This window comes from Acanthaster planci, linkage group LG15, assembly GCF_054643075.1.
Source record: "Acanthaster planci isolate LZ-2023a linkage group LG15, COTS_SCS, whole genome shotgun sequence".
NCBI classification, from domain to species: Eukaryota; Metazoa; Echinodermata; class Asteroidea; order Valvatida; family Acanthasteridae; genus Acanthaster; species Acanthaster planci.
Window position 1 is genome coordinate 14,739,996 of NC_141791.1, and position 23,583 is coordinate 14,763,578.

General features: G+C 40.1%; 2 protein-coding genes across 2 annotated transcripts; one reads left to right on the forward strand and one right to left on the reverse strand.

The window, feature by feature from the left end:
• Nucleotides 1-6,589: 6,589 nt before the first annotated feature.
• LOC110978911 (protein FAM76A-like) lies at nucleotides 6,590-15,086 on the reverse strand. Its single transcript, XM_022234246.2, has 11 exons — nucleotides 14,934-15,086; nucleotides 13,561-13,785; nucleotides 13,070-13,134; nucleotides 12,674-12,734; nucleotides 11,789-11,941; nucleotides 10,978-11,159; nucleotides 10,071-10,145; nucleotides 9,401-9,539; nucleotides 9,187-9,288; nucleotides 8,764-8,885; nucleotides 6,590-8,431 (listed from the first exon to the last, which is right to left on the reverse strand). The coding sequence occupies exons 2-10, from the start codon at nucleotides 13,657-13,659 to the stop codon at nucleotides 8,787-8,789; spliced, it is 975 nt and encodes a 324-aa protein (XP_022089938.1). The 5' UTR covers nucleotides 13,660-13,785; nucleotides 14,934-15,086; the 3' UTR covers nucleotides 6,590-8,431; nucleotides 8,764-8,786.
• A 1,189-nt stretch (nucleotides 15,087-16,275) lies between these two features.
• On the forward strand, nucleotides 16,276-23,097 carry LOC110978918 (uncharacterized). Its single transcript, XM_022234255.2, has 7 exons — nucleotides 16,276-17,578; nucleotides 17,984-18,115; nucleotides 18,275-18,342; nucleotides 18,859-18,992; nucleotides 19,493-19,624; nucleotides 20,094-20,211; nucleotides 20,511-23,097. The coding sequence occupies exons 1-7, from the start codon at nucleotides 16,731-16,733 to the stop codon at nucleotides 21,650-21,652; spliced, it is 2,574 nt and encodes an 857-aa protein (XP_022089947.2). The 5' UTR covers nucleotides 16,276-16,730; the 3' UTR covers nucleotides 21,653-23,097.
• Nucleotides 23,098-23,583: the final 486 nt, after the last annotated feature.

A 23,583-nucleotide genomic window follows, 5' to 3' on the forward strand; every position in this document is an offset into this window, starting at 1 on the left:
ACATAATTAGGGAATTATATTTCGCTAATCTCGGAGAGACTCACCTCGTAGACTTCAAAGCACATCTGCAATCTAAGCCGACGCCAGCACTCCTTGATCGTAGATCGTCTTGTCAGGATGTCTGCAGTAAAAGGTTGCAAACGTCTTCGATGAAGACCAATCTGCTGTCAGAATGTCACCCATTGTAACACCAGCACGTTTTGCTGCTGAGGATGATGCACTCCTAGTAGAGTGTGCTTTATAGCACGAGGTGTCAATACCAGCCACTGCCATGTTAGATTTCAACCAGCGCGCAATGGTTGATGACACAACTGGGTGATACGGTTTTCCATAAGAAATGAAATGTTGTGTGAATTTTGTACTCCCAGAACCCCACAGAGAACTCGTGCGATCCAGGTATTCATCCAGCGCCCTGACTACACAAAACTTCCTGCTAGTAGGGTACTTACGGAGAACTACTTGGCCGCTGCACTGAAGCACACTTGGCTAACTTTTGTAGACAGAACACACAAGTACTATCCTGTTCTCTTTTTAGAAGGAGATGTCTAAAGCTGTCAAAGATGAACATCTCCCAGCTGTTACAAGGGCTATTAACATGGCCAATTTCTGCGAAAGCTGTATGATATTGAGACGACGGTTGTCAGGGAGTTTGTATAAATATCTCAAAACAACACCGACATCCCAGGTAGTATCATACCTCGGTTTAGGAGGTCTTAAATTAAATTAATTTAATTAATTAAATTAATCTGGTTATTAAATGGTGTTGACGAATGGGTTTCCTATCAACAAAATAATGTGTAGATGAAATAGCAGAACGGTAAACATTGAACGTCCTGTATTGGAGACCATATCAAACAACTCCTGTAAAAAAGGATAACACCTTGGCTACAAATGCCTGAACAGGATCAACTTTCCATTTAGAACACTAGCCGCACCAGCATTTCCATGTCGAATTGAACTGTTTGTGAGTATTCTGCCTCCAGGATGACAAAATTGTGTCGAACACGTTAGGTGGAATTCCTCCTGTTGCCATGGTATACCGGATAACCTCCAAGCGGCTAGTTGCATCTTGTGTGCTAGTGGGTGTTGTTCCAAGTTTTGCAGTAGGTGTAGAAGATCTGAGCGCCTTGGCAGGAGGAGAGGGCTGCCAATAGTCAGTTGCAATAGTAACGGGTACCAATTACAAGGTTGCGCCTTCCAGACGGGAGCTATCAGAACTACTTCTGCTCTGTCTCTGCTCACTTTCTGAAGGCATCTGGCTAACAGTATAAACAGGGGAAACGTGTAACCTAATATGTCGGTCCAGGTCAGCATCAAGCGTCTACGGCCCAAGCAGAGGGATTGGGTGTCCACGAGACAAACTTCTGAAGTTGGGTGTTTAACCTGGTTGCAAATAGGTCGACTTCTGGTTGTAACGCAAAGCTGTCCATGATCTTCCGGAAGATTTGAGGAAGAAGACACAATTCGACACTGTCATTGAACTGTCTCGACATCATGTCCGCCCTGGCACTCTGCGACCCTGGAAGATGCTCTGCCGAAATCACTATGCCCCGACGAAGACACCAAACCCAAATCTGTACCGCCAGACGTGGCAACCGTTGGTTGTGTGTTCCTCCCTTGTGAGAAATATATGCCCCTGTCGAAGTGCTGTCCGTGTGCACCCGAACGTGTTTGTTGCTGCAACAGGCCACTTGAGCGCATACCACACTGCCAGAAGTTCCAAATAATTGATGTGACTGAACTGTTCTTGGCGCATCCAGCGACCTCCAGTTTGGGTCTCGCCGAGGCACGCACCCCATCCCACCAGCGATGCATCTGTTTGGAGATGAAGGTCGGAGATGTCCTGAACAAATCAGTGACCATTCCAAGCGTGAATGGAGTCTATCCACCACTGACGTTCCTCCTTCGAATCTGCCGAAAGAATTGTTGTCGACTCGTAGGACCTGTTCTTCTGAAGAACGCAGTTCTGGTCGTTCTGCAGGCAACGATAAAAAAGAGGCGCTGGAAGCACCGTTTGAATGGTTGATGACATATGGCCTATAAGACTCGCTATATCGCGAACGGTGAGGTCGTTGAACTGCTGAACTTGATGGCAGTGAGATACAATTTTGTCCGACTTTTCTTGTGTAAGGGATAGTGTCATGTGCTCGGAGTTTATGACGAACCCCAAGTAAACAAGTTCTCTGCTGGTAGGCTCCAGATGAGACTTACAAAAATTTATCACAAAGCCTAGACTCTGTAGAAGCAGAAGAGTCCGTTGCACATTCTTTCTGCATACTTTGAGTGCAGCTTCTAACACTACAATATCGTCCTGGTAGAACACAACGGATTTCCTCCTGGCGAAGGAATGCTGTGACGGGTGTTAGAATTTTTGTAAATGCCCGAGGAGAACTGGACAGGCCAAACGGTAGGCACGTAAACTGGAAAATCTGTCCTAACCAAACAAACCGGAGAAATTTGCGTTGAAGCGGATGTATCGGTACCAAAAAATAAGCATTCTTCAGATCTGTGGAGGCTAGGTAATCGTGCGGTTGCAGCAAACTTTTTACACTTGTTAGGCCCTTCATCTTGAAGTAATGATACTGAATAAATCTGTTCAGGGGCCGTAAATTGAAGTTAGGCCTGGATCTCCATTTTTCTTTGGAATGAGGAACACAGGAGAAATGAACTGACCTGCAACTTGTTTTTCTTTGGTATTTGCTCCCTTTTCCAGCATTAACTCTATTTCTGCTGACATAGATGCTTTCTGTGCCTGGTTTTGTATCTCTGTTACCGGAATGTGATGTTGCACCGGTGTCTGGAGAAGCTCGAGATGATACCCTTAGATGCTCTCTAATACCCATGGGTCCCGAGTCACTAAAAACCATTGATGAAGAAAATATTGAAGGCGCCCGTCCTGTGGACGGAGTGGTTTGTCGCTTAGTTTTTTTTAACTCTGCTGCTCGAACGAGCGAAAGCTACGTGTTGCGAAAGAAACTGCGGCTGAAGGCACCACGACGTCCCCTGCTCTGCGAACGTGCCATTGCATGACGGTACGGCGCAAACCGCTTCTCCTTCTGGGTTGTAGAAAAGCCCTTCGTCACCTTTGTCGCTAATTTATTCGCTTTCTCAGTCTCTTCGATGTCTTTCATAATCGAAGAACAAAACAGTTCACTCATGGATGGGGAATTTTTGCGAAGGACATCAAAACGCTTATTAACAATCTCATCAAAAAGGTGTTGACGTGCCATAGCCAAATTCTGGCTTGCCCAACCCAGTAGCATCAAAGCTGAAGTCAAATGTTCAGCAACAAGATTTTTACTTACTGAGTCAGGGCACTCTGTATCCACCATAGCATCAAACAGATGAAGAAGTGGCAAAGCTGACTTCAAACATGTCCATGGGCCGACTTAAAACGGTCGTCCCCTGAAACAACGGACGAATTAGCTTGCTTGAAGACCTTCTTAATCCCAGTTGGCAATTCTGGAGGTTCAAAGTGGCCTACTTGATCAACTGTTACCACATGAGACTTTAGTTCCTCTTTAAGGTCGTCTGGAGACAGCTTACTCGTTCTAAGATACTTCCACCAATCTAGCACTTTATCAGATAAAGGCGTACCCGTGTCTTTACGATGAGGGTTGCGAAAGGAGTCTGATGCACTCGTCGGAGTAAACGATGCTGAGCAGGATGAGCAGGCACATATTCCTGTTGCATGGGCTCCATCCAAGGAACACACATACCATAAGGAAACACAGGGTTGGTTGAGTACCGCCCGTTTGTAGCAGGCCGGGTCCCCTAGCGGCATACATAGGAACGTGAGGCTGCATAGGTATATTGTTCCACATATTGCCGAATGGCGCGAAAGTTGAAATGGGCGTTGGCAGGGCATGGGTAGGAACATGGCAGCTTCCGATGCTGGGTTGGGTGCTCGGCTGTTGCACTGGATATGGTTGCCCGGGGTAAGTACTGCTGCTATGGCTCGATGTTACATGTGGGACCGGGTATGGCGGCCCGACCCCACGCTCAACATTAGGTGCCACCAATGGCGAGGTAGACACTTGTGAGCTTCTCTTTGCGGCAGGAGCGACCCTGGCGAGGTCAAACCTGCAGAGAGAGCCATTCCTGTCCTCTTCATCTGGCAGAATCTCTTTAGTTGCCTTGGCTAGAATTTCCATAGATTCATCATCATCTGAAGGACGAGAAACTGGGGATGTTGCAGGAGCTGATGAAGATGATGAACGTGAACGAGTTCTCTTAACTTCCATATTGAAAAAAGCGGAGAGATTTTAATCACGACTTATCAGACTGCGCCACAAGAAACAAGGACAGCGTTACAAGGTGGAGTCAGGGTGCATTGGCCTGAACCTGGGCACTGACTTAAATTTGAATGTGAATGGAAGACGATACCATTACTTCAAAGGTGGAGCAGACTGCATCACGAGGGGCAATCTACGAGGTGAGTCTCTCCGAGTTTAGCGAAGTATAATCATGGCTGCATACATGCAGACTTCTGAGCTTCCGTGCAACTCGGCCTGAAAAGCAATTTTGTTGTGTCTCTCCGAGCAGAACAAAAGAGGGCGCGTTTGTAAATGAAATTAATGGTCCTTTTGGGGAGCAGTGCCCCAATTCAGGGGAAATTCTCCGCCAAGCGGAGACGCACTTTTGAAAAGAGGGGTCTGTTTGGGCCAAGAAATGGTGGGATTGTGTCAGTGTGACCCGGGATCAGTTCTGTTTATTCAGGGGCACCCATCTGGGGGGCAAAGCAGACAAAAATGTGATTGAAAATTTGTCAGGAGAGCCCAAGGAAGGTGAGGGATGTCATTTGAAAATGGCCGCTGAGAAGACTTGGGAACATTCACTTTTTGGAGGCGAGTTTATTTTTTGGCGTATAATTAAAAAATTCATTGGTTAACCTACTAAAAATTGAAAATCAAATGAAATCCGAAGGACCAAACAACACACTGTTTTTTGTTTGAGATGCCTCAGGGACTTTAGTTGCCTGCCACGTACGGGGCTCCAAACTTGGTTGGTTTTACACTATTTTCAATGGAGCATGAATTGGTTCAGTGCACCCTTTGGTACCAGTCATAGAGCTTTACTAAAGGTGCGTTCCACCAAATGTTTGTATTTCTGCGCGAAAGCTCATAAATATTTTGTGATCCCATGGGGTTTCTATAATAAGACATGCCATAATCAGGAGAGATCATAGAAATATTTCTAGAAATCCCAAATTTGGGACTGATCCAGTTTGGGGTATTGCTTTCACAAAAAGCCCCAAATTGCTGGCCTATTTTGGATAGAGGTGGGCTGCTACATTCATAGCTGAACGCATAATTTTACTACTATTTTTGCGGTATCTTCGGGAAAAGGCAAATAAAAAGAATTTCGTGGCTAACCCTCATAAAATTGAAACGAAAAGTGATCTCCAGGCTATAATTTTGAATTTCCAGTGCAAAACAAGAGAGGCCAACCTCTTCACGCTATTTTGGTCCGATTTTGCACTGTTTTCTCAATAGTAAAACTCTATGACTGGTACCAAAGGACCGTTAATTTCATTTGCAAACATGCCCTCTTTTGTTCCACTCGGAGGGACACGTAAAACAACATTGCTTTTCAGGCAGCTCAGAAGTCTGCGTGTATGAATTTTTTGTCCGAAATTTGGGGCTTTTAGTGAAAAAAATACCCCGAACTGGACGCCTTCTGATTATGGCCTGTCTTATTGTAAAAATCCCGTGGGATCACAAAATATTGAGTTTGCGCGCAGAAATACAAACATGCGCGCAGAATGCACCCTTGGGGGGAATGGCGTTCCGTTGGGTCTCAATGGTACCAACTCACCACATAAGCGCACAAGTATATGCGCGTTTGACGCGGAGTACGCGCAACGAATTTATTCCAAAGTATATGGTCTTTGCACACACAGAACGCGTACAAGAACCCAGTTGTAGCCATCTGTCTTTCTCTCGCGGACTGGGGGTGTTCGTCCACCCATTAATGTTAATTGCCCCAACCATCCTAAGAGAAATACGCACGCACAATTCCTGCTTTTGACGCACCAACCCGCGGAAAAAATCTGCATGCTGTTCAGGAGTACTTGGGCATTTTGGCTCGGTGCCATGCCTGACGCACATGTAGGCCTACTACTGTTATATATTCGGCCAAATTAATTGAAACGTCTGATTTTAAACAAAGTACCCGCTTAAGTCCTAGATGCAGCAAACGTTTCATGACAACAGCCTTCGTGTTGTGTCCTCTGTTCCTACCATTATCACCTGAAAACATTTTAAAAAAGCCACTTTTTGCCCAACTTATGAACAGTTATTTTGCTCACCAAGCAGGGCTGCGGTAAATGGCTCTCTTATGACAGTGAAACCACTCAAGCCACAAAGGAGTCGTTTACACCCTGTTGGTATGGCTGCCCTTCAAGCCCCAACAAAGAACTTACAGTCCTTGTATTAGGGTGTAATCTGTAGCGAGTGTGACAAAGCTGAAATTTTTCAAATGTTAATCTCAAAAACATCGTCAATGAACTGGCTATATTCTTTTGTGTGTTTTGGCAAACACCAACAGTTACTTGGAAATAGCAAGACACTGTTGTGCAGCACACAGGTGTGTTTCTGAATATACAATGTAATTCCATCACTACATATCACATTGCTACAAGCCAACACAAGAATGTATGACTGGCATAATCCTATGTACAGTGATGTAAACTGTATGTACATACATTTACTTTCCAGTAAAGGCAACAGTCATTGATCAAGTTACCAAAACAACAATGCAAGAACATTTTGTCATTTTGAAATATTACCCACAACACTACAAAAATTCAGCTTTCATGATACATGATACATCTCTATTACATTCAGACGTTTTGCCCACAGCTAGTGGTGCTATTCTGGTTGTGAGAGTGTTCCCCCTCCAGATGCCACCATGATTGCTGGATTTGGACAATTGTCAGGTGTTTAGATCTCATTTGGGCGAAATGAAGTATTGACATGCAGATGGATCCCTACGGCTACATTCTCATATACATGTACATCCCTGAAACAAATATTCCGTGCTAAATGGACACATGCTATGAAAGGCCCACAAATTCTAGCTCCACCAATTGAAATCAACCAAAAGTTGCCAATGCAATTTGGGAAAATTGTCAAATTGCATCCTCTTCAAATATAAATGTCTCCCTGAATGTTCTTTAGTTAGTTCATCCCTAGCAATTTCCTCACTTGTTTTGTGTCTTTTCTTTATCCGTGTTCTCTTAGGATGTGAAGAATAAAACCCTTTTATGAAGTTACCAATTCAAAACGACTCCTATTTTAATCTGCAATAATACTGATGCATAAAACATATGAAATAAAATCAAATCATATATATGTATACAGTTAAAATAACGAACAGGCAAGGAACATTGGTGGCCCATACAAATAGATACACGTACTTCCACAAGTGGACTAGTTCAAAAGAATTCAAACATCCCTTATGTTGATGGGTAGACAATGTTACAGCATGCCAACACTCAAAGACATCATCATGAAATATGTCACTGCTACTGGTCCCTTCGATCCTTAGCCAACGGAAACAGCATATCAGTGCCACTTTTAAACAATTTTTGTCAAGACTCTTTACGTATTACATCAGAGATGAGGGTGCAGTCAAAGTTCACACAAAATGCATTGGCTGAATTTGACGTCCCAGTTCCGCAGTACCTAATAGAATTGTTCAGTTTAATTTCACATTGATTTACTCCTGAAAACTGCTTAGCATGTAATATAACTCAACTTTTCTTTCTCGGTGCAATTTAAAATACAAAACAAACAAACAATATCCCAATGAACAAATTATTGACTAATTTTTCATTGTATCCCACCACAAATGTTTGGATCATGGACATTAACTTAATTAGTTCCAGGCATCGCAATTTAATTGAAGACTTGGAAGGAGGATTTACCCTTGAAAACGAAGCATTAAGCTTGCTGCATGACATACACCATTATCACCCATTCGGAGACAAGAAAAATAGATTGTGATAGACTTGCATTTTTAATTTTCTCTTTGCCTATTGGCCCTTCATTGGAGAAGGCTTGTAAAATGAAAAATCTGTACACGCAGCATAAGTGACTTCTGGTTTTTTGTGTTGCATTACAATTATATACAATGGCCACACACGGAGTATGTAAACATGTTTTCTAAAACAACTGAGTGACATGTTGAAAAATATAAAAACACTTAGGAGAAATGTAAAAAAGTTCTATACAACTTGTATTTACATGTACATACTTAAAATTATTAATGTTAAAATAAGAATATAAATGTGTAATGTCCTGAAAGAGTGGTGAACAAGAAGATGCAGTAATGCAGGCTTGAGACAGACTAGTCACAGGATGAGCTAACGACAAGGAGTTATCAAACATGGAGCTCACAGTAGTCATCAACTTTACCATTACTAATCCTGCAACAAAATAATGAGAGAAGATTTCAGTAGTTTGAATAAGATCATTCTAAAACAGAGCAATTCAAACCTTTTTCAAAACTAACATCACTGACACTTAGTTTTGGAATTTTGCCCTGCCCGACGTGTATTTTAACACTGTATGCTCAGTTTATGCCCCGAAGGCTTGTGAACAAACCACAAGCATTCTCGGGTGGAACTTGAACCCACGTCCTCCCGCTTACTAGTGCAGACGTCTTAAGCGGGTATCGCGAACAACTAAAACTTGATTTACATCTCCCCGGCAAAAATCCATCCTTGAAATCACTGACACTGTTTCTAATTAGACTTACTAGACTGCAAGCTGGATCCATCATCATAAAACAGGGCCTTGTCCTTGTATCTTTGCATCAGTCTTTTCTGGCTTTGTTTTACACATCATTGAAACCTGTTTGGCAAGTGCACGGTTCTTGGCCTGCACATAGTAAATAAAATACAGCATCTTACAAAAAATTTCAGGTTGCACAGTCCTTTTTTCAGTTCAAATATATCCCTCTACTGACCATACATGTATAAGTCTGACTAGCTTAAGAGACCCAGAAAGATATTTGTTGGTACAAATACATCAACTGATCCAGTCCATTATACTCTACATCTTTAAACATGTCCCCTGCTCTCCTTCAGTCTTTCATCTTAAAGAGAGAAAAGAAACTGAAAAATCTTCACTAATTGGAGGTAAATAAACATAATGATAGGAGCAAAAGGACGTCAGGTACCTGGACATCTTCCATGGTTTCACCATGTTGTTTCTGAAGAACTGCAAGCTTGTTTCTCAATTCTTTCTCAATCTGCATGTGAGTTGCTCGTAATTCAGTTATCTAACAGGATGATAACATCAGACAATTTAAAAAATCAATACAATCATAAATGCAGTCCAAAAACAATTAAAGACAAGGGTTGGGGTGTGCAGCAAGTGTTTTTCAAACTAACCTTTTTATCTCTCTCTAAGATGATCTTCTCCTTTTCTGCCAAGAGCTTCTTAAGAGATGCAATCTGCTCCCGAAGTTGAGTCATGGCTACCATATGATCAGTATTGCCAGGATCCACAAACATTAAATCTGATTTGTTCCTAAAGAAAAACACAGGATGCGAAATTATTGGAAAACATGACAATACTCTGCAATTTGACGCATCTTGGAGTGATAGTTTTCTGCTGAGAGAATAAGGTTTGCAATTTCTTTCAGTTTGGAAAACGATGCCTGTTGTACGAGGTAGCTTGTTACAGTTCATGCAGTTAATTGAAAAGGATAATGGAGTTTACAATTACAAGTTTGCTTTATGAACAGAAATCATAGAATGTATTTTCTGGATAGTTACCAGCCTATTATTGTTCTCCCTGAATATCTACCCCCCTTTCCCTCAACATATTCCTTACAATGGCACTTTATGTTGCATGTTACTACATCCTGTATTCATGCTCATACATGCATGTTTTTTTCTGACAAAATAGAGGTCTTTCCATATAAACCAATTTGTTCATAACCAGTTTACATGCATACATATATGTAGCATTTGCAGAGGACAAGTTGCAAGTGGGATATTTCCTGCAATAGATCCTATTTTGCTGAAAATTCCAGATGACTGATCAAACTCCACTTACACTGATGATGGAAGTACACCATTGCTAGAGTAGTCTGACTTCACTCTCTTAGTGTCATTGTCATTTGATGATGACCTACAATTATGAATGGCACACGGAAACAGGGGCAAGTCACATTACGGTAAGCCACCAAGAGATTGCCACAGAAAGGCCATTTTTAAGTTTGTGGTCAACAAAAAACATGCCTCGCCATGACTTGCATTTGAGTTTACATCACTTGAAAACCTGTGTGAATTTTTGATAGATTGGGACCTTCCACACAAAGGAAAGAAGAAAGGACTAATTAAAACTGCTACATGAAATATTTTAATTAATCTTCTTTCTTAAGCAAAAAATCTGGAGTAATTAAAGTTCTCCACACACAGCTGGCACACAGAATATGTCTGCCTTTCCCCACAATGCACTTCAACAAATGGCCGATTTGTGGCAACCTCACACTGAACTTTAGATTGACATTTCACGGAATCAAATATTAATTTTGGGGCAAAGCTTGGGCACCATTTCATTCTGGCTTTATGTTGGATTAATTTGTTTCCTTTATTGATGTATTTCAAGCAATATACATTTCTGGAAAGTAGGAGAGTACAACCATACAAAGTGAGAAATTTATCCAAGATTGAGGGTAAGTGCAACTGAACATAATGATACTCATCAGGGGTATGTCTGAAAAGTTTCAAGCAAGTTCCTCAAGTCTCACTTTGTACAATCATTTGCAATGGCACAAAAAATATGTTAATCAAAACAACTAGTGTGCATAAAATTTTTCTGACAATACCAACAGTGATTAAGAGAACTTTCGGATATTCTCATTGTTTTACTGTTGTACCTTACTGTCAGAATCAACACTACTAATAACCAAATGAGGAAATTTTCTCATGCTGAACACGACCTCCTATGATTTACTGACCTGCTATTTAACTTTTCTAACTTGTCATCTGGTTTGGCAGATTCTCCGTTGTTTGCTTCCTTTGAGGGCTGTGAGGAACTACGATGGTGGCTGCTGACAAGCTCATATTTACGCTTCTTAGCTTTCTGAAGAACTCTTTTGTAGGAAAGTGTGCATAACCAACACAGAAGTTTTCCATCCACCTGAGGTGCAAGTGCAGAATTTGCTACACATAAATGTCCATAATTATGATTAAATTATTGGTTATTAAGATGCTTCTCATTTCAAAAGTCAGACTGCACAAACGGATTTGGGGGTCAAAATGAATAATGTAGTGGTTGAAAACAACCTGCCAGTTACAAATGTTCCTGAGAATTTGAATAAATATAAACACCATGGAAATAGATACAAATGTGAAATGTAACATTATTAAGGTAAGCCCGGCCATAAACTCCAAATACTATAACTCAAGACCATGCAGAGAAACTATTTTAAGCCTGAATCCATCAAAATCATTTTCAACTATTTAGTAGATTTTGATGGACTCAATCTAGGAAGGCTGAGGTGAAAAAACGTTAGTTTATGATTGATTTTGTCCAGGAGGCATTCAGTACATGTTGCCATGATGATAATGTCATGTAAGCCGTGTGTAAAAGGTCTATAAACAAAGACAATTACGTCAGCGGTTGACAATTTAGCAAATGTGGAATACACAGGGAGTGTTGGATTTCGATGGATTTGGTCCAGTGCCTAGTAAAAGACACTTGCAAGTTAAGTTTAATCTAATGCCATCGTTTATTTATAATAAATTAACCATCAATCAAGAACTTACCTTCTTTCTCTCTTCTTTCCTATCAAATCCACATTTCTGCTTGCACTGTTCACATGTGTGTGGAGGACCATACTTCTTTTCCGAGTTGGCACAACGTTGACATTTATTTCCAATAAAAGCAGCGATTACATTGCAGTATTCACATGGCTTTGGCTACAGACAAAGGAAAAAGTAACATTAAAAAATTGGTGTCACCTGTTTTAATTAGCATCTATACTTTCATTTTCAGAACTTGTTTTTCTGTTCATTGGTATTTTGCAAAAAAGTTATTTCCTGAATGGACAGGACCTGACACGAACAGTTAAAAAGGGTCGTTTTCTGAGATTATTTGACATAGATTATATCAATGAGCAGTTTTATGCATGCAAGGGAGGGTTTTGTCTTCATTTTAAGCATGGGGGGGGGAATCCAGGAACATGTAGTGCACTGCTGTGAGTGCTGTGTTTGCAATACCTAAAAAACAAGTTGTCTTGATATGAAATTTTGCAAAATGTTCTTATTCAATATTGTCTTTTTAAATGAAAGACAAATGTGACTGTAAAAAAGCTAGTACCTGTGAGGGTTTTGACATACATGTACATGACACAAATTTCACTACTTCTTTGATGTCATCAAAACCCCAAAAAGTAATGGACTGCAGCTAATGAAAAGTGGCTGTTACAATGAAAACCTTGCTTCAAATCTAAACAAGAGGCAAAACGCCCATCTTGAAACAGAATACCTGTCATTGCTCACATTATAAGACCAGATTTGCACTAGAAAGACAAATTCTGTCATTATGAAGGTCAGTTTCATTTATTTCATACACTATAGGTGAGAAATTACAGACTGATGTCCATATGCTAAATCAAATACAAGACATTCGCTGGAAAACCCTGAACTTACAGTGCCGTAGAGCTTGACATTTTGTGCACATTTCTTGCAGATAGTATTTGTGCTGCTTTTACTGGGGGGAAAGAAAATAAAATCAAGAAACTACATGTGATATTAGTTCTGCCAAAAAAAAACGATAGTCACGTTACACAAATTCATGCATCAAATACATACATGTATCATCCAAGATGCAGAATGTACCACAAGATGTGATTTCTAAACTTTCCATTACTATTAGAGGATTTGAATGCAGTGCCAACTTGGACAGAAAAATTGCCAAGTCTGTAAAGCAAAGATTGGCACTTTCACGTACCATACTTGTATCATGTGGTATGGTGCATCACACTACAGTGTATTTGTATTTAAAAATCCCAGGTACATAAAGCTAGAAGTTTTACAATTACATACTTCTCTTGCTGAAACTCTGCCCTGCAGTAAGTGCATTTCACCACTGGATAGGAACCTCTGCAGTCCTTTGACACAAAAAAATGCTTCAGTATGAAAATGCCATCCATAAATCTTCCAACCATGCTGCATAATTCAAATGCATAATGTATAACCTCAAATAATTTGTCACCTCAAGTTGCACTAGAACTTTCTGACTGTGAGACTGCAAAAAGTGTGACTTAAACAAGTTATCATATTCAGAGCACAGATTAAATACACATCAAGATGTCTGTGTTGATACACATGTAGTAGTACATGTACATGTAAAGCAATGCAACGGTTCACATGTTTGGTACACCTGAAATGCATGCTTAAATGTTCATATAAATGAACTGTTAGCATCTCTTGTTCATTACTTTGTACTTAATTTCAAATATGCCAGATGTAATAGTTCCAGATGAAAGGGTAAGAAAGCTTTTTGCACTAAAGTGAAGAGTAGTTTTCCATTGTACCTTACACAGTTGCTGCCCTTGCGAAAGCTCCTCAAAGGGGTGACGACTGTTGCACTTAGTACAGGCAAACAGTGGGTTCGTTGTGGTTGAAATCGACATTGCACAGATCCTTATCTGGTTTGGGCAATCTCTTGACTTAACATCTAGATGAAATATATTCTAGCCACATCCACGCCCCATAGCACTATACTACAATACACGTACAAATTCCCTTAGTTGTTGCATCTGCATAATAAAATGAAGTAACAACATTAACAATTAAGGCACAATTACAAAATACTTTGCAACTCAAGCATCCCAACTTGTAGCCGGCTACAGAGCCATGGTTGACTACCTACCCACGGTAAATATGTCCTCAATGTGCTACGACTTTGTATCTGGGTAACCAGCTACAGGATAGTCCATTGGGACTTAAAATGTGGAATAATTTCCCTCAACAATTCCTATTTGTTGTGCATTCCTTTGAACTCCAAAGGCACCTTGACTCCTTATCCATGCCCGAGTACATGACAACAGGGTACTTGGTTAGGACTTAGAATATTCTCCCACCTTAAGCCCATATACACATGGCTGGCTGCACTAGGTAGTCAGTTTGGACTTAGAATTTTTTTACAACTCCTCGTCATAGTGAATTCCTTCATTCTCAAAAGTGCCCAACTCTGATGTGTCATGTTCGAAGCCAGGTAGCCTATGTGGTCAAGTATAGCAATTTAGGAAAGAGTTCCATACATGGACATCACTTGACACAAACAGCATGTGCACAAACCCAATGAAACTTGTCTGAAAATGTTTTCTAAGTCTGTAAGACAAATGATTTAATCTTTCACTGCTAATTTGTTAGGCCATCGCTTTTTGGTCATGCTAATGGCCTCGTTCTACAAGATGTAAATAGAAAAATAAGTGATGTCAGACTGTGTTTGGAACTCTTTAGGGCCTACTGCAATAGCGATCAGCTTAATCTGCAAATAACAAAACAAAAATGATTTTAGGCCTAGGCCCAGGCCCCCCGCAGGCTATATCACTGAATAAACATGATGAACGAATGTTATAATTATTTATTGGCTCTATCCAACATGATCCATGCACAAACAGTTAATTACCGAGAAACTAGGCTTTACGTTTCAACTTTCAATAACAATTAACGTCAGAAGCATGATACTCAGTCATAGGCCTAGTTAAGCGGTAAGAATAATTTTTACGTTTAAGTTTAACAATAACATGTTCAATCTTTTAATTCATAGTCCCAATTTATTGGAAATACGTAAACTAACACGTACACCAGTACCCATTTCTACAGTCATGGTGTCTAACTTTTAAGTAAATGTAGGCATATATGAGATGAAAAATACGACAGACCGAGTTGATCGCCTTACCTTTCATGCCTTTTGCTTTCCTTGAATGATTGATGGCGCGGGTGCCTCAAATTTGGAAGGCGCCATCTACATTGAAGTAAAGCAGTAGACTGGCTACATGAATAAGTATCTCTCCGCAAGAGTTCATTACGTACTTCCGTAAAAAGGAAAACAAGTCTATTCACTTCACTGAAAATTCATCAGGTTTGTTCCCAAGCGCCTTTCTTTGTAGTGTGAGTAATTTAGTTGCTTCCAAAGAACCTAATGCACAAATGACAAATGATGGACTTTTGTATTCGGCATGGTAAGATGGCCGCCGGTGGCTTCATTGACCTCTGTGTACCGCAGACAACATTTTCGGATTCTTTACACACTTTTGGAAGGAAAAGGAATAATACAGCCCCCTTACCCGAAGAAATTCCTTTCTCCCAAAGGCTCTTTTTAGGGGAGGGGGCTCCTTTGGCCCCAGATCCACCCTTGTAAAAAGAATCCAACTCATGTTTAAGTGTGTTTGTTTTTTGCATTTAAAATATGAAGAAGATCGAATCAAAACGAATGAAAAACGTGACGCTTGTTCAAAAAAGTTAATGTACAAAGACAGGGATAAAAATCCTAGAAATTTTTCGACTTTTTGGACTAAAGGGAACTTTAAAGAGTAACTTATCACAACAGACTTTTTCAAATCTAAAGCATTTTGTAGGCTTTTGACAATTTAAGTTGACAATCTGGTAATTGGTCCAATGAATCTTATTTGATCAAATTTCTCCATAGGTTAATGTTGCACGCTGCATGCAACCTGATGTCGGAAGATCTAAAATATTAGTTCGGCAGGTCCAGTCTCAGCTATTCCCTATTTATTAATTTTGACTACCATGAAAGTTATAAAGGTAACTTTAAACGAGACATACTCCTTCTGACACTTTAGGTGCACTTTTTGCTACAATTTGTCCCCCATATAATAGTCAAAAGAACAGTTAACGTGTATTATTTACTATGGTGAACTATTTTCGACACACATTTCTGCCCCTCTCTCTCTAGCCTCCTCCAAGGAGAGGGAACTACACAACGCGACGGCACGACGGCTCCCTTGCGTCGTGCCGTCCCGTCGAACCGTCGCCTTCAATTGCCATTACGTTTGTACACACACGGTGCATCGCATCGTGCCGTCGCGTGGCCAGCGGTGTTGTGCTGTCTAATTAACGTTTGTTCCTTGCTGCATTTTTTCTGAATGTGGCTCCTCCGTCGACACGACGCCGGACGACTCGACATGTGCTGTCGCCCTTTGCTTCATGGTGTTTATAGAGGGCGCCATTACTTTTTTCTTTCATTCCTTTCCCCCGTACTTGCAAATGAAGTACATGTACATGTACACTGTACGTGTACATGCCCCGGGTTGTAAGCCTTGATTCTGTTGTTCCCTTTCATGCATTCTTTCCAACTTTGTGTTTTCATCATTAAGAGTGAATTGCGGTGAAGAAAAGGTTATTGTTTTAGTTTGTTTTTAGGCAGAAAAAAATGCAGCTAGGAAAGGACGTTAGACAGCACGACGCCACGGGCGACGACGCGACGCAAGGGAGCCGTCCTGCCTTCGCGTAGCGTAGTTCCGTCGCCTTGGAGGAGGCCCTGGAGAGAGAGGCAGAGATGTGTGTCGTAAATAGTACACCATACTAGTACCGTGCTGTACCGGTACCCCATACAATATACATGTATGAGTATACTGTACATGTACAGACCGGCGCTTCATTAACTTCCTCGTCGTTCCACGTTAGATATGTACGAGTAGTTGATACCAGTCTAACGTAAGCTGCATTTGTCAACATGGCCGACAACAGAATGGAGGTGGTTGACGAAATGAGCGTCCATCGATTTGTAGAAGACGAACGTGAATCTGAAGGAGTTTGTATGAAACAAGATGGAGAGTGCTCAAGCACCGGAAATTTTGAATTTGACAGAACGTTTGTGTATATAGAACGCATTGGGGAGACAAGTGGTGGGAGCAGTCACGTCATGCATGTCGCTGAAAATCACCAAAACGACGTAGGCTTAGGCCTGGCCCATACTACAAGCCTCCAATCCCATGTACGTAATGTACATAATGTAGGCCTAACCGGTACGACAAGTCATCAGGAAGTCGAACATGTAGATTTAACTGCATGTAGCACTCCATCTCTTCACCAATATTCCGTGGATGCTCCATCATCTGAGTCGGGCCGTGATGTTCTGCAGATGCATGAAAATGACCAAGTCAATAATCTTGGTCATGTTGGTGATGGTTGTGATGGATTCATACATCACACAATATCACCAGATCAAATACAGACACAGATCAGCCATGTTGGCCCAGGATATCCATTCGATATGCCTGATGACATAGCCGGGGCAACCTTAACTATGGAAAGAACAAATCCCAAGACTAAGAAAAAAGAAATTAAGAGATATAACTGTGAGTTTGAACGATGTAATCGGACATATAGTACACCTGGAAACTTGAAAACACATTTGAAAACCCACACTGGGGATTTCAGTTTTGTTTGTAAAGAAAAAGGATGTGGTAAAGCATTCTTGACTAGTTACAGCTTGAAAATTCATGTCCGTGTCCACACAAAAGAGCGTCCATACTCATGTGTTTCAGAGGGATGCCAGAAGTCCTTCAACACATTATACAGGTGAGTAGATATTGGGAGCTATTTTTGAGTATTGAGATTCAGATACCTTCATTTTTTTAAGTTCCCAAAATGGAGGATTTGGAGGATTGAGGATGAATGCAGTTTTTGAAGTTGGGCAACTGGAGGATTTTGGAGGATAGAGGATGTGCCTTAGTAAAAAGTGTTAGGGTTGATATACATAATATATGCCCAAGGACACATAGTTAATTTTCATTTTCACTGACTCTAATTTAAAAACCTGCCTCATTCAGGGTGCACTGTGCAAATTCTAAGTAAATGCAGGAACTCCCTTCAGGTGGACACAGCTGTACAAATTTTGTTAAGAATTTAGATAGCAGTCATTTTGTGGTTACATGTACATGTATGTTTCCAGACGCTTTTCCAAACTTTTTCATGCACGCTTAGATTAAAAGCTCATCAGAGACTCCACTCTGGATCAACCTTTAACTGTGATTCAGAGGGTTGCACCAAGTTCTTCACTACACTGAGTGATCTCCGAAAACATATCAGAACACACACTGGTGAAAAACCATTCAAGTAAGTTGGATCAAATGCATGGTATTCAACTCATTTAAATCAAATTTTTGCAGTAGGTCTATTTACTTTGATGTTATACATTTAAATATATGGATGCTAAAAATATAGGAGGTGAGAGTTGTTTTGAAAGTTTGAAACCTCTTTGTCTTACGTTTGCAGATGTGAGAGCTGTGGAAAGGCATTTGCCGCAAGTCATCACCTCAAGACACATGTCAGGACACATACTGGTAACGATGCATACGTAGTACATGTACATTCATGAGTTTCTAAGTAACGTGAAACTGAATACATACATACATGTAGCACTGATGTGAACTTGATTGAATAAATGTAGCAGTCAGCTTACCCCCATACAACCAGACCATTACCAGTTCACATGACAAACTGATTTGACATGCTTGGCTGACAGTTGTATTTACCTGGCAACCTGTCGAGTAACTCACCCAACAACTCAACTGACAAAGTTGCTTCATGAAGTACATGTAGCTTGACAAACTCACATTATAAATTCACTTTACAACTCACATAGTGAACCCATTTGCCAAACACACCTGACAGACTTATATGTACCTTTTATCTGATGGCTATCCATCCACTTGACTTTGACAAAGTAGGACTGGCACAAATCTAATCTGATAGATAACGGTGTTAACAATGGATTAATGCTCACAGGAGGTCCAATAATACATACCCAGTAAATCTAATATGCACTGAGTTAGAGAGTTTACCATTGTTGTTCATAGGGGAGAAGCCTTATTCATGTCAAGAGGACGGATGTGATCGTTCCTTCAATACACAATACAGCCTGAAGAGTCACCAGAAGGGGCATGATAAACACTCATCCAACTCAGACCCTTTGAATGCGGACAAGCCACAGGTAGAGATGAAATTGTAGTAATTGGCGTGTATCAATTAGTGTCTTAAATTGCTGTTATGGGTAAAGGAATAATTCAGTGTGATGAAATAAAATCTTTGTTCCACCTACAAAAGATTTTGTGATGTTGATTTGGTTATTAGCCATGAATATTCAAGTCTTCCCCTGGTGACAGTTTATAGTGGTCACCCCAGTATTAATTGTTTTTGTTGAACTTTAATTATGAAGGCCAAGTTCCACCACTAATCATTTGTTAAAAGTGGTCGATTTTGCTTGGTAACCTACATGTGTGCATAGAACACATTGTGAGTACCAGGTTAAATTGACTAGTAGTTAAAGTGGGCTGAATGAACTTTGCCAAAGAGTGGCATGTACATATACATTTGGCTAGAATTTGGACTTCCTTTGTACATTTGTATGTGTACATGTACGTAATTCATGTCTGTGCATCTTTATGTACATGTATACAGCACATTGATTGTCCCCATTTGCTCTTATTACAGAAAGATGATTCCATTCAGGAGAATAGAGTGGCCAGTTCAACCTCCGTTGGTTGGGTAGCTACACCAAGTTCAGCTTGCATTTGCACCTGTGGCTCTAGAAATGCAACCATGATAGCCACAAAGCCAACTGAGGTATGGCATTGTACATTTTGTTGTCATGCAGTCTTAGGCGTTTGTTCAACCCAGTGAAGGGATTAGCTGGGGTCAGATGACGCATACTTCCTGTAGACCTGGAGTATTTTACAGCATGGACTTGTTCATATTACAGAAATAAGTGGATACAGCTGGTGGCAGAAATGGATTTTTAAAACTCAAATTCGACATTTTCATAAAACCTGTTAAAACCAAGTAAATCAGTTTTTTGTTATTCCTTTATAAGCAATTTATGAATTGTACTAGTTTCACACCCTGACTGTGCAATCCATCAGGATTCTGTCACTGAAACTGTAACAGTTTGACCTTTGGTAAATGCTGCAGTCACAAACAGACCATTTCAATCTGCAGATACTAGCACATCTGAAGAGTGAATGTCATTTGTTTTGTTGCATAATGATTATAACAAGCCTCATTCCCTTTATCATGTCCTTTTCCTGTAATACAGATACCTGTTGGTGATGTGGTTACCACTCCTGCTGTCCAGCGTGCTAGTACAGCCAATTTTGAAGTAGTTAACACTAAGGAACTACCAGTATTATCGCAGTCATTGAACCAGCAAACAGGTACATAGCTCATTTGAATTTGTCTTTTACTCACAGCACATCAACCAGCACTTGTGTTGTCATTAGAACTATGTTAACCTTCAGTATTCTCAACTGTCACATTTTAATACAATTTTTCAATTAATTGTAATTTTTCACATGCCCCAGGAAGTTAGGGTCAATAAACACTCAGAAGGATCAACAATTGTACAGTCCGTAAGACTTTGTAGGTATGTTGTATAACTCACAGCTAAGTGACAATCGTATAGTCTGTGTGTATGATGTAATGTTTTCACTCTCATTTTATTTTACTGTCGCAGAGAAGAAGGCCCAACACACTGGTCAGTCTGTGATTATTCACAGCATTCCATCTGGCTCAGCTGGTCAAAATGTGATAATTACAATCAATCAAGATTCATCAGCTCCTACACAAGTTGTCATTGCACCACAACATCAGGTTTCTCAACAGACATGCAATGCAACACAGGTCATGAGTATTAAGCCAGATAATACCAGCAGTATTTCAACAAGGATGGTTCCTTTTGGAGATTCAACTGGTCAACCAACTGTTGGAATGTGTGTACATCATACAGAAGCAGCCAAGTCACATCTTCCTGTCACCAATTTATCAAGTACATCAGAAGTTAAAACTAATGGGACAGCAATGATCCCAGTACCTCCAGTAGGTTTATCTATAAATCAACCACGTACAGCTGCTGTACCAGCAAATCCTCCAACCGTAGTTCCTAGACCAGTGGTTCTTACTATTGCTACACCTGATCATGCTGTCATGCACTCCCATTCTAGTGTTCAACAACAAACCTGCATCCAAGTCATAACAGATGAAAGTAAAGTGCACAAGTCGGATTCCAGTGGTCAAGCAGAGTGTAAGCATGGCATAAGTTGTGCACCTCCTGTGACCACTGATATTGTGGTTGCTAGGCAACCTCCCGGTAGCTTCTGTGCCGCTAATCAGAAAGCAGGACAGTCGACTGTCCAGCAGACTGTCCAGCAAGTGGCACATTCACATCAAATCAATGAGCAAATTCCGATGATTAAAGATTCCTTCTCTCTAGGTTCAACCAATTCCATTTCAGTCCATTCAAGTGACCAGATGAAATCATGGGTCACTAATTTTCCGCATACTTCCTCAACATCTCCAGATGTTGCAACAAAGTCTTGTACATGCAATGACTCCTGGAAGAATCAACAAAAGAGACAGACTGATGATATGATCAAATCTTGGTTGAATGATAAGAATGCGAGCATGTCACAGCGTGAAGCTGATGCTGAATCCAATGCAAACAGCTCAATTAGTACTGAGGAAATAGAAAGGCAGCCTTGTCCCTTGTGTAGCTGCACCTGTCCATGTGAATGTAAGACACCACTATCCAAAAGTGACTTCCAGGATGGCATGTCAGTCATTTCATCCTTCAGTTTAAGTAATTTCCCGGACTTTTAATTCAGATGGATGAATGAAAAAATTAAGTAATTGAAAGAAACCTGAAATTGTTCCATGTTTCTGTCTCACTTTCTACATACTAAAATAAATTGTTTGTAATCTTTTGTAAGTCAAGGTTTCAGATGACAAACATGTTCTTGGTATCACTACATTTTTGGCCAGACAAGCTAAACCAAGAAATGCATGGCCAGCAGCATATCAAGCTTTTGGTGTGGGGGGGGGGAAACATTCAAAAGGGAATGCGGCTTTGGGCTCATTAAAAATGATGTTGGGGGAAAAATCAAATTGCGTTGTTTTCTTAGGGTTTTGGTGCCAATGTTTGAGAAATAAATATACCGATTACTTTCTTTCCTTTTCACCTATAAAGTATTTTAAAAAACTTCCATCGGGGGGCAAGTTTCCCCCACCTCCCCCACTGGATATGCCACTGTGCATGACTTCTTATAAAGGAAATGACTCGGTGAAATCTTCAAAATTATTTTGTACAGGCTCTTAGAAAGTGAATATTGGATTCGAATGCATGTCCATAAATTAGGTAATTGTTAAACACAAATAAGAATCAAGGCTGGACAATTTAAGGAATCAAATTTCAGTTATGTGCTTCAAGTGAATGCTATGCATTTAAAAGCAATATATGTTTGTTTTAGGACTGTGAATGTAGATACATTGTACATGTAATATTTCATAACATGAAAACCTTAACATATAAGTATAAATTTGAAAAAGGAAAACATTTTATTAAACTTTACCACAACCTGTCAAATTATTTAGATTTAAGAGCTGAAATGAATACATGTAATAAACAAAAATTTGATATTTTATGGATCAAAACATTTTACCTTTCAGCTTTCATTGGTTTAGGTACACTGTTCATATATTTCAGCGGTTAAAAGTGAACATGCATGCGTCCAAAGTCAATGTGCATAGATATATACATGTATTACTTTTTAGAGGTGATTGTGTCATTGTTAAGGACTGCATAATTCTTTTTAAAAAATCTCTGGATGTTTTTTTGTGATAATTTGACATGGTATGTTACTGGTACTGAATGCATTAAAAAAGTAAACAAATGTTTTATCTTAAAAGCTATCTCTTAGATTTTGATCAATTTTATACAGATATACAGATTTCATGACTTACAAAATAGTTTGTCAAGAGGTTGTATAAGAAAAGATCACGGTAAAAGACAAAATTGGATGACAGTTTGCGACAGTTGTATCCAGCGTTGAGTCCTAGTGCATGCGAAAATGCAAAATGCTGTCTTAAATTGTGTTCCAGTAATTTAAGTGCATTTAGCGTTGTGCATTTCGGTATAAAATGTCTTGTTCAGAAAAAAATGAGGAAAACTTGGGAGTTAAATGCACTTAATTTGATAAGAGGAATACATGTACCAAACCCTCAACATGCATGTTTACAGTGTAGAAATAAAAAGTTGGGCTTGTGAAGTCATGGTTCTCTAAGACTATGGAGAATTATTACATGTATTACATTGTCCGAATTTCGTTTTATGGTCTAATGGAGGAGAATGCCTAATTGATTCACAGTATAACATGAAACTGATACAATTTAAACTGCTGCAAACTTCAACTACAGCATTACTGTATGGAGGTGAAAAAGCAATGATTACTCTGTAATTACCACAAGTGAAAACTGGTTTGCAGTTGAATAAAATGACATTTTGTGCAGCTGTGCTTAGCTTTTTTAAGAATCAATACAAAGTTCGCACTGCAGTTGGTTTCATCGTGATTTCAGTTGAGTCGACCAGCTGATAACAGGATATTTGCAAGTGTACACATTTGTTCTGTCTATTCATGCAGTTTGTTGCACATGTAATGTCAGGTCACTCTTGGCCGGAGTGGCTTGTTGTGAGAGCCTGCAATTTCATGCTCAATATTATGGCAGGCCAACTAAAAATTGTAATATCAGTTTCT

What these genes read in the sequence shown, in the direction of transcription:
- LOC110978911 (XM_022234246.2), bottom strand. Translation starts at nt 13,659, where the DNA reads ATGTCGATTTCAACCACAACGAACCCACTGTTTGCCTGTACTAAGTGC. An exon ending in AAGGGCAGCAACTGTGTAAG is followed by an intron (nt 13,135 to 13,560) that starts GTACAATGGAAA and finishes TTTGTGTCAAAG; the next exon opens with GACTGCAGAGGTTCCTATCC. An exon ending in GGAAAGAAGAGAGAAAGAAG is followed by an intron (nt 11,160 to 11,788) that starts GTAAGTTCTTGA and finishes CTTGCACCTCAG; the next exon opens with GTGGATGGAAAACTTCTGTG.
- LOC110978918 (XM_022234255.2), top strand. Translation starts at nt 16,731, where the DNA reads ATGGCCGACAACAGAATGGAGGTGGTTGACGAAATGAGCGTCCATCGA. An exon ending in ACTGGTGAAAAACCATTCAA is followed by an intron (nt 18,116 to 18,274) that starts GTAAGTTGGATC and finishes TTACGTTTGCAG; the next exon opens with ATGTGAGAGCTGTGGAAAGG. An exon ending in GTCATTGAACCAGCAAACAG is followed by an intron (nt 20,212 to 20,510) that starts GTACATAGCTCA and finishes TTACTGTCGCAG; the next exon opens with AGAAGAAGGCCCAACACACT.